The sequence below is a fragment of the Coenobita brevimanus genome, chromosome 92 (assembly GCF_032717465.1).
Source record: "Coenobita brevimanus isolate Jiangsu-jjx chromosome 92, ASM3271746v2, whole genome shotgun sequence".
NCBI lineage: Eukaryota > Metazoa > Arthropoda > Malacostraca > Decapoda > Coenobitidae > Coenobita > Coenobita brevimanus.
The window spans coordinates 25,772,859-25,787,441 of NC_137045.1; the positions used below are offsets into that span (position 1 = coordinate 25,772,859).

Here is a 14,583-nt window from a genome sequence, read left to right on the forward strand (position 1 = left end):
GTTTACTACATGCAGACAGCTATACTATACAACTGAACATACACTACGACAAAGAAACATGAAAGTAAAATTCACTTCACTGTCATAGAATAAATGTACCAAAATATACAACTTTACAGATACAGGTAACCACGCAGAAGATGACGAGCACACGACAATGAGAGTCTGAGGAGCTGCACTGTGCGCTGACAACTTGAATATGCGAGGAGCCGGATAGGACGGGAGGGGACAGAAATAACTCCAAAGTGTAGGGAGAATGTGTGGGGCCATGAGGATATACGAGGCGTTGTAAGAAACTAGAGAAGACTGGGACAGACCGCGATTGGCTGTGGAGGATGTAAGGAGTTGGGAGAGGGTGTGAAGAACTAGGATAAGCTGTGAAGGTTAGAGGAAACTCTGAGGGGCTAGAAGAAACTGTGAGAAGTTAGGACAATTTGTGAGTGGAGTTAGGAGAGGCTAGAAGTTGTGAGAGATTAGGAGAAGCTGTGAGGGATTAGAAGCCGTGAGGGGCTAAGAGAAGCTGTGAGGGACTAGGAGAGGCTGTCAGGGCTAAGAATGGATGTGAGGAGCAAAGAGAGGTTGTGAGGAGCTAAGAGAGGCTGAGAGGGTTCGGGAGGGAAGAGGTTAGGTGGTTAGGTGGAGAAGGTGGGAGATTAGCGACACAGTAACAAGCTGCCAAGAACAACTTTCTATAAAAAACGGTAACTGTTGCGGTCACCTCCAGTAGGGTTTCCACCGGAATTACTGGTTTCGGTGATTTGCGAGTCGTGACAGAGGAGCTAGTTGGAGAAGAACAAGGGGGATTTAGGAAGGGAAAAGGGTGTGTAGATCAGATATTTGTTCTAAGATGTTTAGTGGAGAAGTATCTAGAGAAGGGAAGGAAAGTGTACGCTGCCTTCATGGACTTGGAGAAAGCTTATGACAGAATAGATAGGAAAGGTATGTGGAAGGTATTAAGAATATATGGAGTGGAGGGGAAATTGTTGAGTGCTGTGAAGAGTATGTACGAGGGAGCTAGGGCTACGGTGCGAGTGGATGGAGAGCTGAGTGAGTTCTTTGATCTCAGTGTGGGACTGAAACAGGGGTGTGTAATGTCTCCATGGCTGTTTAATATATATATGGATGGGGTCGTAAAGGAGGTACAAGGTAGGGCAGTGGATGTCGGGGTGGCCCTAATGAATGAGGGTGAGATTTGGAAGCTTCCGGTGTTGCTGTTTGCTGATGATACAGTATTGTTGAGTGAAGATGAATGGGAGTTGCAAGGTTTGGTGAATGAATTTGGGACAGTGTGTAGGAGGAGGAAGCTGAAAGTTAATGTAAACAAAAGTAAAGTTATGGTGTTTGAGAGGAATGAAGTCACAGAGTGTGCAGTGAGGTTGGATGGTGAGGATATGGAGAATGTGAGTGCATTCAAGTACTTGGGTAGTGTGATGAGTAAGGATGGAACTTTGGGGGATGAAGTACGTGAAAGGGTACAGCAGGGAAGGAAGGTTGTTGGCACACTGAAAGCAGTGATGAGAAATAGGGAGGTGAGTATGGAAGTTAAGAAGTCACTGCATGATGGTATTGTGATCCCTACCCTGACGTATGGAAGCGAGGCGTGGACCTTGCAAGAGGGGAACAAGTCAAGAGTGAGAGCAGTGGAAATGAGTTACTTGAGAGGAGCATGTGGAGTGACATGGAGGGACAGGTTGACGAATGAAGAAGTGAAGGAACGTTGTGGGGTAGATGTGGATGTGGTTGAAAAGATTAGGAGAAATACACTGAGGTGGTTTGGACATGTGGAGAGGATGGAGAATGAAAGACTGACTAAGAGGGTGTATGTAGGTGAGGTGGAGGGAGGGAGAGGGAGGGGTAGACCGAGGATGAGGTGGAGGGATGGAGTTGAGAGGTATATGAGGGAGGGGGGGGTGAGTTGGGGGGAGGGGAGTCAAATGGTGGGTGACAGAGTGACTTGGAGGCGTTTTGTCTGCGGCCACCCTTTGCGGGATTGGGGCGTCGGGCTATAGATAGATAGATAGATAGATTTTATGCTAGAAGCGGAAAAATATGAACTTAAGTAAATATGCTCATTTTTACACACGATTTTTGGTGCTGTCGAATTTTTGGACATATTCAGGTTTTCAGGGTGTTTTTGGAAAAGCCTGAGTAAATATGTAAATAACATAAATAATAAAATCCAGACAAGGACCTAAAGGACTACATATGACATTCCTGGGGACAAGGTGAACTAATGAGAATTCGGTACTAAAGCAAATGTAGGACATTGGCGCGCGCGTGTGCATGCGTGCGTGTGTGTGTGTGTGTGTGATAACTCGATATTCAATGGATTTCGCTTAAACTGATGTGCATCTTGGAATTCCCAGTTACTGAAGGGCATCATGGGATATACACAACGAGTTACCTGTTTGTCTTATTTAGTTTTTTGTTTTTCTAATTTTAGAGTCTACCCTCTCCAGCTCATCCTGTCTTATTTCGTAAACATCTTACTTCTGTATCATTCTGTCTCTCCTTCTTGAATCCTTCCGACATCCACATCTTACAGTCCATCTCGGACTCAGATCTACTCCACCCCATCATTTATTTCCTCACCTCTCCCCGAGTGTATTTCCCTCTCCTCATAATGTCCAGTCTTGTAAGTGTGTACAGGCATTTTGAAATGATTGAATCTTGATTTTGCCATTTTCCCCCGGGAAGAGCAACAATTTTGCTTGCTTCTAGCCTTTGGCTTTTTCTTTTCATTAAAAAAAGCTCCCAATAAACGTTCCCCAAACTACAAGAAAGTGTCGATCTACAAGTCCAGGTCCGTATGTTTGTTCTGATGTAGGCGCGAACTGACTGGGGTAAAGAAAACCTGACTAAAAGTCTCATGGTCGGTCCGGAAATCGAACTCGAGACTTCTCGGCTGCAGGCTAACTATGCTTCTTATTACACAATCGTCATTCCGTCCACTCCCTAACACAATTTTTCTCTCTTTACAAAACACATTTCAGTTTCCAGCCACTCACTACCATCTCCCATCCCGCCCTGCCTCACGGGGACCCTTTCCTTCTCCTCGTCTACTCACGGGGAACTTGGTGGAGTGGGTGTGGAAGTGACCCTGGTCCGTGACGAGGATGTGGGACAGCAGTGGGGGCGGCCCGTTCACCACGCCCCCTGACACTGGCACTCCTATCGGGACAAACGGAGTGTGAGGACGTGAAACAAAGGAAACAGAATAACTACATAACTGGAGTAGATAAATACATAATAAGGAAATACAAGGAAATACAACCTTTGGTGAACAAATAGACAAAAAATATGCAAACTGCAACTATAATGAAGGGAGAAACCTGAGCTTTACACAGGAAAAATCATCCAGTGTATTATCATTATGCCGGGAATCGAACCCGGGACTCTCAGATGGGAGTGGATTGCAGGTGTAGAGGTGTAGTGGATTGCTGCCTGATTCTCGCCTGAGAGTTCCGGATACGATTCACTGCGTAATGGTAATATACTGGATATTGAGGGTTATTTAGCCATAATAAATTAGCCTGTGTATTGTACATGTTGGATGAGAATAAGTAGCAGGTTAAACAGTGCATGGTGAAAAGTCTTAAATCCAGTAATTTTGGTGAGATACAGCAAACAGATATTAATGAAACAAACCATACTAATGAAGTGAGAAGTGGGTTAAACAAAAAGAATACACAAATTGGGTGGTAGTGACAAAAAAAGAAAGGATCAACAGGCAAACACTGAGAAAGAGTAGAAAAAAAAACTGGGTATTATGTTGACAAACAACATGACGTGGAGGGAACACCTACTGATTATAAACAAAACAAAAGTTGGAAATCAAATGACATGGTAAACGAAAATTACGACACAAAATAAGCACAAAACACTCATGGTTTAGTATAAAAATCAAAACTGAGTCAACCTTTTGCTTATTCAAGGGCAAAGAGTACCTGTGATGGCGGCCAGCTGATCCCTCAGTGTTGTTGCCGAGCCCTGCTGTGCGCCGTTGTCCTGCTCCTCCGCTGTGCTGCCGCCTGCCGCTAATGGTGCTGTGCCGCTGAAGGGCTTGGGTGGCGGCACCGGCTTGTAGACGCTGTGTACAGTACCAGCTGCAGGGGGGAGAGAACATGGTCAGTGGTGGGTAGATGAGATGGACAGATGGAGATAAGATGCATACAGATAAAACGACAGGTATATGCAAATGAACAGGCAGGTGAAGAGACAAGGAGACACAAAGAGGCCAACAATATTTAGACACAGACATGAGGGTGGGGGAGAGGGTAAGCTGCTGGGTTGGGCTGGGTAATGAGAGAGTGTCCATCCTATTTTGCAGACCAACCGTGAAACAGGCAAAAGGTCGGGGGGGGGGGGGGATTAGCATACAAAAAGGGTGGGCTGGGCGGCAGGCGTGGACAGGATGGACTGATATCATAGTGGGTGCTGGGGCATGGCAGGGAAGAATATATCCTAGAAGACAGATGTACTGTAGGTACGATGCAATTGCTGGTATTAATGTCTCAGCAAAGACTTCTCCAAGAAACAGAATAAGGCAGCGAGAGCACTACATTTACATACCCTGCGTCTTGTAGTGCACACAAAGACGCCACAACACGGACCCAGACGCACTCTCCACCCCCATCACATCAAGAATAAGTAAATGAGCAAAACAAATCCCTTGACTACACTATTCCCTCAGTTCAGAGAGAATTATGTAAAACATTCCCAAGTAGGTAAGTAGGTAAGTTGGTTGGCACAGAATTAAGCAGACATGCAGATTGCCGAGTTGGTAGGCAGGTAGGTGAGTGGATAGGTGGGTAGGTAAGCTGGGTAGGACGCAAAGAGAGGGATTAGTGAAGCAAGAAAGTGAAAGAATTTGGAATTGAAATAAATAAATAATAATAATGATAATATTAATGGCAATGATGATGATGATGATAATAATATTAATAATAATAATAATAATAATAATAATAATAATAATAATAATAACAGTAATAACAGACTGCCAACAACAACAACCCAAATAACAACAGCAACAACAACAACAATAACGACAACAACAACAACAATAATAATAATAATAATAATAATAATAATAATAATAATAATAATAATAATAATAACAACTATTTGAACTCCGAAAGTGCTGAAGAAATATTCAAAGAACTCCACATTCCAGATGATAATACTCTTGTTATCAGTGTACAGTACAGTAGACCTAATATTAAGGAACTTTTGGTATGAATCAAATCTTTTAACGGATTTTGACTGGTGACCTTGAGATCAAGGTCAAGGTCATTCATACTATGCAGATCATGTTTACTTATGACCCACTACATTTCCACCGAGTTTGGTCAAAATCAACCAAACAGTTTCCGATTTAGCACCTTCAGGCATGAGGCAGCCATTGTGATTTTCCACAGCTGTAAAAGTAATTGTTGGACCTCAGTATCAATACTCAGGTGCACCAGTAAATGTTGACGACTACATACTGGAACATTTGCAAAGCAATCGATTCAGTAGTTTTTGCTGGCCAACACAGCAAAAACTGAAAAAAAAAAAAAAAAAAAAAAAAAAAAAAAAGCGCTAGTGCGGAGCAAGTGCTAGATTTTTTTTTTTTTTTTTTTTTTTTGTTGTTGTCAAAAGCTGAGTGCAACCAAGATACATCACTCCTGAAAATTTCAAGTTTCTTTCTCTAACGGTCTTGGAATGCCAGCCATCTCACTCTTCTAAAACAAAATAATAATAATAATAATAATAATAATAATAATAATAATAATATGTACAATATCGATAAGAACTCCACAGAAGGTGGAGTTTTTAATAATGATAATAATAATAATAATCTAGATATCCATCTATAGCCAAACGCCTTAATCCTGTAAGGGATGACCACGAACAAATCGCCTCCATGTCTCCCTGTTCCCTGCCATTTCGCTGCCCTTCCCCCAGCTTATACGCCCCTCTCACATATACTTCTCTTCTTCATCCCTCCATCTCATCTTCGGTCTCCCCCTCCCTCACCCCCCCTCCACCTCCCTCATGTACACTCTCCTCGTTAGTCTCTCACTTTCCATCCTCTCGACATGGCAAAACATCCAAAGCGTATTTTTCCTAACGTTTTCCGTCACCTCCACACCTCAACGCTCCTTCATGTCCTCATTTGTCAACCTGTCTCGCCATGTACTCCACATGCTCCTCTTACAAAATTCATTTCCACTGCTCGCACTCTTGACTTGTATCCTTCCAACAAGATTCAAGCTCCACTTCCATACGTTAGAGTTGGTATCACAATAATATCATGCAGCGGCTTTTTTACTTCCATGCTCACTTCCCTGTTTATTATCATTGATTTCAATGAAGCAGCAACCTTTCATCCCTGTTGTACCCTTTCAAGCACTTCACCCTTTAAACTTCAATTTTTACTCATGACACCACCCAAGCACTAAAATACACTCACATTTTCGATTTCATTACTATCCAACTTCACTGAACATCCAGTGACTTCATTTCTCTCGAAGACCACGATTTTAGCCTTCCATACATTCATCTATAGATTCCGTTTCTTACATACTCTCCCAGACTCATTCACTAAGCCTTGCAGTTCCCCTTCGTCTTCACTTAACATTACAGTATCATCTGCAAACTACAGAACAGGAAGTTTCCAAACACTGCCCTCTCTCATTAGGGCCTCTCCAACATCCGCTGCCCTACCTTGTATCTTTTTTATAATTCCATCCATATACAAACTGAGGAACGATGAAGACATGACACATCCCTGTTTCAATCCAACATTCAAATAGAAAAATTCACGCAGTTCACCATTCACACACACTGCAACTCTAGCGCCTTCATACATAGCCTTCACGGTATTCACCAACTTCCCATTTTCTCCATGTACTTTTTATATTTCCACATTCATTGTCTATCCACTTTGTCATATGCTATCTCCAAAATCATAAAGGCTGCATACAACTCCATTCTATTATTCCCTTCTCTAGACGCTTTTCCACTAAACACCTTAGGATAAATATCTGATCTACAGAACCTCTTCCCTTCCTGAAACCTCCCTGTTCTACTCCACCTCATTTCTCTGTTATTTCCCTAACTCTGTCAATAAGTATCCTACCATATACTTTTCCTATTGCACTAAGAACACAAATGCCCCTATGATTACCATACACTTCCCCCCTCCTTTTCCTTTGTACGGGTAATAATAATAATAATAATAATAATAATAATAATAATAATAATAATAATAATTATAATAATAATAATAATAATAATAATAATAACAATAATAATAATAATAATAATAATAATAATAATAATAATAATAATAACAACAACAACAACATCAATAATAATAATAATAATAATAATAATAATAATAATAATAGTAATAACAAGCTGGCAGGTGACGATGGCCAACTCTAAATTGGCTGTTGCCGTTCAGTGTGTACACACAAAGGCGGACGCTTATCTGGTTAGCATCTAAAACTACCATCTCTCACCTCTCTTTGGACACAAACTAAGCCACCTAGACAACAGAAATAACTCGATACTTGCATAAACACCATAAACAAAAAATGTGAAAAAATTTCATAATTTTTTCATGAAACCTCCCATATTATATAGTGATTTTATTCGTAATTCACATATCTAGTCATTTCAAATAATTTCAGCATCACTGAAATTTTTCGGGGGGTTAAATTTGGATATTCTTAGGATTTTTTTTTTTTTTAGCTCCTTTGCTTAGTTTTCACTGGTGTGTACTTGGTCATTTTGCGAATTTTTTCGAGCTTCATTGCGAAGCAAAGGATGGGTTTAGGAAGATATAAATTGCATTGCCAGATGCGGCAAACGTTTCTCTTCAATTCTGTAAGAAACAAAAAATTGATATTAGAAAACTGAAAAAGTGGTGCCAGGATCGGCCACTGGGTCCCGACAATTTCCGGACCCACGGCCAAGGAGGGATTACGCAGGCCGTTGACAGGCAACAAGTAGCTGCCTAGCAACCAAAACCTTACGGACACAACTAGGTCATAGGCCGGTCATTGTGTCCAAGTTTGGTTTGAATCGGTTAATTCTGAAGGGTGGAAATGCCTGTCACAATTAAACAAGACTGCAAGGGATACTGAGGCTAATCTTCGTAGCGTTGCCACTGGAAAAATAGAGGAAAAATGGCCGGCACACTTCCAGTAGGGAATGACCTCAAGATTACGCTTAAGGAAGTCAGAGCTTTCTATACTCGAAAAGTGAAAAGTACGAAAAAAGCGGTTTTTCGGCCATTGCCAGGCAATGAGTACTTGCCTAGCAACAAAAACCTTGCAGACACAACTAGGTCATAGGCTAGTCATTGTGTCCAGATTTGGTTGGAATTGGTTATTCTGAAGGGTATAAATGCCTGCCACAATTAAACAAGAATTCAAGAATACAAGACTACAAGACAACAAGAAAGGAAGAAAATGCGACAAACAATAAGGGCAGCATAGAGTTGGCCAATAAAAAATAAATAAATAAATAAAAAATAATAATAATAATAATGTTATGTACCTATAATCATTTATATTAAGAATGAGGGAATCAAGATAAATAGAGTAATGAGAAATAAGATACGAAATATGGGAGCTACACTGGCAAATAATATAAAGAAGACATTTAAATAGCTTAAGAAAGACATAATAAGTAAAGCAAGGAAACTAGCGAATCAGATCCAACCAAAATGTAAAAAATAGGCTCTTACCTGGAAAAAAAAAAAAAAAAAAAACCATGAAGCATTGCCGTACATCCTACATGGAACCTACAACAAAATTTTAGTAAAAGAGTTCAAAATTTTGCGGCAAGCAGAAAACAAAGTGTACCGACTAACAGCAAAAGCTGCACATTACGCATTTGTACAGTACTATGAGAGGAGGTGAAGGCAACCTGTGTGGAAGCAAGAATATGAAAACAGAAAGGATTTTCGTAACCTATCTGATGAATAACGAAAATATAATAGTGCGATGAGTGTTTCAAAAATTAAATTTTAATTATGTACCGTAAATAAAAATGAATGCATGAAATAAAGAAGACACCCAGTGATACAGGTTTGGAAAAATAAGGAAGACTATGAGAAATAAGTCAAGAAAAAATAAAGGATAAGGTATGGATGCGGGATGACAAGTTGTGGAAAGAAGACCTGGAACACAAAAAACAGTAGAAGGAGAGAAAAAGAAAGAAAAAAAAAGGGGGGTGGGGGCGATACAAGATGAAGACTGCTATGGTAACAAACCATTTTCAAGTAACTTTTTTTCAGATGCAGAACCCGTATAATTGTACTGAATACCAGGAATCTGTTCTATAATGGAGAAGATGGGAGGAACGAATGTGAACCTGCTAAAGAAGATCTAGAAATTTTATTCTCTCTCTCTCTCTCTCTGAAAACTTTGCTAAACCATATAAAGGACATTGCGTGACCTACTATTTGGAAGGAAAACAAGAGAGGAGAAATAAAAAAAAAATTATACACGAATGATGAAGAAAATGGAAAATGCTAAAGAACGAAAGACAAGAGATAATCAGTAAGATGATATCAGGAGGAGGAATCGATGAAAAGGTTTGACCTGCGAACTGGAACCGAATCGAACCCAATGAAGGTAAGTAAGAACGGAGGAGGCTATATACAGTACAAGCTAGTCTTCTTTCCTTGTTTCCTTTTCCTAATGCTTTCCAGTCATATTTCAGTTCGTTTGCCTGACACAGAACCAGAGAATCCAATGGTCTTTTTTTGTCCTCCGTCGCTTATTATTCTCGTTTCTATCCATCATTACATACATTTTTCTTCTTTTATCGCCTCTAATTTAGTCTCACGTCCTTGCTATTTTTCTCTTCATTTTCCTCCACAGTTGCATCTTCCTTGATTTACAGTAATTCCTTCACTTATGATCGATTTTCTTTTCTTTGCTTCATCACTCATTTCTAAACCTTCTTATGTTTCATCTCCTCTTGTCTCTCCTTCCTCATAATCTTGACATTTCATCTGCAACCTTTTCTCACTACTTTTCTTCCAGCACTTCCTCTTACCCTTCTTCTTCCCCTTTCCCTCCTTCGACTCATTTACTTCGCATATGAAAAGGATCTGACATGCAGTCCCTGACTTTACGTCTTTTATTGCCTCCTCTCTCACTTTTTTTTTCTTGAGTCCCTTCACTCAGATGACACCGTTTTAACTATGATTTTATTAAGATGAAAATGAGACCTCTTGTAGTGAAGGGGTAGAGTAGGCTCTGTCTACTCTCTCCAGCTCGAGATGTTTCTTCTAAGATGAACACAAATGTATGATGGTAGCAAGACTAATACGAAGAAGACATCCTCGGGTTGAAAGGAGTCAACTTCTCTAGCCGTGTCTTCTGGATTTCTTCCTTTTCCGTATGCGCCTCCTTTTGTAAAATCTGTAACCTCTTATCTTCCCCTCCCCTCCCCCTTCTCCTTACACCTTTCATACCCATTCCTTCCTCCCAGCCACTCCATCTACAGTATAAGGTTTTCCTTTATCCTTCGTTGTACCTTTATTTCCACTTCTCACCTTCATTTCTATTTCACATTTATCTTCCACTTTTCTCTCGTACACTGCTCAGTCCAAATGTTTCACCTTTCTTCATTGTTACTACCCCACCCTTTTTCATAATTTCTTCCTTTCCTCCATCATTTTTCAACCTCCATACAATACCGTTCCATTCTTGCCTCCCATCTTTCCTCTTTACCTGTTCTATCTTTACCCCGGTTCTTTTTCCCCCCTTAATATTACTTCCTGAATTCCTGCATTCAAAAGATATCTTACACTATCTCTAAACAGTTATATCAGTTTTACCAGACTTCGAACAAGAGGGCTCATATGCAGAATACACATTATTACCTTTTTTACTGTTGGGGGTCCTCCATAAACTGAGTAAAGTCAATTGGTCGTATCCTGATTCGAATGTAAAGTACGTCATCAGCGTTAAGAAATTAACTCTTCCATCCTTACCACCTCATCTTGTTCCCTCCCTTTATTTTCTGTTTATAACATTGGTCTTATGTATCAGTACTCTTCCCTCCACCGCCACCTCCTCAGCACCACCGCAACCATACAGTGATAAACCGTGATAGAACCGCGTCCAAGCGAGAAACCTCAGGCCTCAGGCCCGCTTAGGGGTGCAGATGTATCTGTCTTGAACGATTTTTTTTTTACCTTTACTCACTTTTTTTTTTTTTTTAATTCCAACCTTCCCCCATCTGTACACTTGCTTGCGTGTGTGTGTGTGTGTGTGTGTGTGTGTGTGTGTGTGTGTGTGTGTGTGTGTGTGTGTGTGTGTGTGTGAACAGACTAACTCAAACAATTTTTACTCAGTTTTTAACCACACTTGCTGGAAGGGTTGATATTTGGCCAAGGGGCTGACTCATTGTTTTTTTATAACAACAGATCAAAGGTCAGAGTCACAGGTTTAATTACAAGTTTAGCCTAGCAAGTACTGGAGACAGTCCTGGCATGTATTCAATATGGACTGTGGGTGTTAGCTCCGAAGTGGTGACGTGTGGAGGTGTATGATATGTTGGAGGACCACTGGGTCTTGGGAACAGGCTGTGAGGCCTATACCCAGAGTCAGACACTTAAAAAAAGGCCATCTTAAATAGTTCTAGCGTCTAAAACGTGATAGAAGGGTTAAGGGTGAGGCAAGAATGAAGTAAGTCGATTTTGAGATCACTCAATCGATTGTTAAAGTCACAGGGTAAAGCAAAATGTTCTGCCTTAGGCCAGCTGGTGGGTGCATGCGTTGCACTGCGAATGCTTCTTTCTTTTTAATATATGTACCACAAATTAAGCCATCAATAGTAAAACAAAGATACTTACATTTTGTTATGCTTTCATCTTCTACTGAAACCACATTTGGCAGTACTGCATTAAAAAGAGGAGCGTGGCGAGGATTACCAGCCCTCAGCCTATGACTGACATTCTGGAGTGGCTATGGTTACTAGCCTTCAGTAACTTGCATACTTCGTTACAAAAAGCATTCAACAACCCCACAGTGTAGCCAGACACATTCATTCTCGTCATGAGTTTCAGAAACTTTCTCACAAAATGGTGACTTCCCTACCTTTTTTCAGGCTCTCAGAATTAATTATAGTGTTAGCCCGTTCGTTTCTTTCGCTAGTCCTGCTCCCTCTCCTCATCATTATCGCTGTCGTCGTCGTCATCGTTGTCGTTTACAAGACAACCGGTTCTTCCAGTGCTCCACCTCTGTTCCATGTCTGTGGCAGCATACGGCCTTCATCCGTTTACTTCCACAGTAATAGTACGTGGTGTGTGGATCCCTCCCAGAAACCCGACTCTGACTGATGTACCTCCGCCGTGATCCGTTTTACCACTCTTAGTCGCGTGCGTGACTGGACACACGGGCGGGTAGACACACCATATGAACGACAGAAGCGGAAGACTTGATAGTAGACGGAGGGGCTGGGTGGAAGACAGACCAAAAGTCCCGTGTGGCATGACTTACAAAACGCTGACACATACCTACTAAAACACATACATCACGCATACAAAAATAAGAGGCAGAACAACTAGTACAGAGAATTTATCCAAACCAATGCAATCTGTTGAGGAAGGAGTAAGAGAAACGAGCCACGCAAGGACGGATAATATGAAGATCAAATCAATCACATATTGTCGCAGCGGCACCTGACGCTCCTATCAAGCGAAAAAAAAAAAAAAGTTCGTCACAGTGACACATCATTTTGTTTCACTAACTGCAGACCCCCCCCCAAAAAAAAAAAACAAAGACCTTCGAAAAATGAAACTCACTGTAACGTAACTTACGTGAAATCATGCCAGCAACTGCATCGAATAATTGACAACAGTGAGTCTGTATGACTGATGTGGTCAACAAAAGGACAAGGAGACACACACACACACACACACACATACACACACACACACACACACACACACACACACACACACACACACACACACAACAGCCTACTCTCTCTCTTTCTCTCCCTCAGAAGTAGTATGTCTCATTTCTCATTATTTACAGTTACTGCAGCACCTTGGTGGACAAGAGTACCATTTTGCCTGGACACCTGACAGCTGTGACTTGCTGATTCAGTGGAGCCCCAGCCCAGTCCTTCCCTCATCGTCGCCCGCCGCTGTTGTTACCATTGACAAGCCTGGTAAGCTTTTGTCTGCAGTTTTCATAAGTCTCGCGTAGTTAGTCTTTTGTTTGCTGGTTTTTTTTTGTATGCATCGTGTGTTTAATCTTTTATTTGTATTGTTTTTGATGTCTCGTGTGGTTCATCTTATGTTTGCATAGTGTTTTGTTTGCATAGTTTTGTTCTCTCTCTCTCTCTCTCTCTCTCTCTCTCTCTCTCTCTCTCGCGCGCGCGCGCGCGCTCGTGCGTGTGCGTGTGCGTGTGTGTGTGTGTGTGTGTGTGTGTGAGAGAGAGAGAGAGAGAGAGAGAGAGAGAGAGATCACATTCTTTGATATCGCTACCATAACTGTAGTGCCATCAGATCACCGCATTCCTGCATTCCACTCATTTTCACATACACGTAGTTTAGGCCTTTTAGCTCAAGCAGTGTACTATACCACTGAAAAAAAAAAATGGTTATAGGTTAATATTCCCTCAGTAATGTATTTTCCTTACTCACCTGTGCCAGTACAATGGCAACCATTATTGCTAATACATCCGCAACAACAGCAAACACTACCACATCCACAATCCCGACCACAACCACGACAAACACTACCACACCCACAATCCCGACCACCACCACCACCACCATCAATCGAAACAAAGCTGTGCACATCAGGCCTCATTCATCACTACACGCACGGCTCGCCCTCGTAATACTTCGGTGATGGCCACTTAAGTGATTGTGATCACAAACGTTCCGTAAATATTGTACATAGTGTTTGTCATATATATCACTTTCTCTTAAACTACATGTTTCACGAGCCTCACAAATCACAAACAGACAAGATAATAATGAGTGAGTGAAGAGTATGGGGGAGGGGAGGCGGTGAATGAAACGAATGACTGAACATCATGGCTACTAACAATAACATTTTTGTAACAAGGTGTGATGCCAAAAGAAACCCTGAGCAAGAGTAACTTTAACTATATTATCTACTAAATTGAACAAAAACAAGCTTGCTACTCAATCGTCGACGTGGGTCCTGGTGTGTAACCGTCAGACTACATTGAATATGGCTCATTATCTTCCTATCCGGTGTAATTAACAATGAATTAATGTAAACGTCAGCTGTTTATTAGTTTTTTATTGTGTTGTGAAAAAGAATGCCTAAAGCTGTCCTGTTTTCGCCATCAGGCTAAAAGAAACCACACACATAAGAGAATGGCTTCTCTAGCTTCCCATTACTAGCGTTGTGTCCTGAGAGCAGCGAAGTAACAAACACAGAACAAGTAAACTTACGCCTTTTGTTGGTTGAGTGTAGCTTGTTGGCAAAGTGCAGCGCACAGACATAAGCAAAAAGTTTTGAAAACATTCTCTCCTTACCTTACATTTTATTGAAGGGTTTCATAATCAGGTGTGTTCAGGTA

General features: G+C 41.2%; 1 protein-coding gene across 1 annotated transcript in view; it reads right to left on the bottom strand.

Annotated features, from left to right (window-relative positions):
• LOC145412175 (uncharacterized) overlaps positions 1 to 14,583 on the bottom strand; it is a 157,358-nt gene that overhangs the window by 24,159 nt on the left and 118,616 nt on the right. The window contains exons 2-3 of the mRNA XM_080282108.1: positions 3,948 to 4,106; positions 3,068 to 3,171 (exon numbers count right to left, since the gene is read on the bottom strand). Of these exons, the coding sequence (XP_080138234.1) occupies positions 3,068 to 3,171; positions 3,948 to 4,106 (263 nt within the window). The remainder of the gene's footprint in view (positions 1 to 3,067; positions 3,172 to 3,947; positions 4,107 to 14,583) is intronic.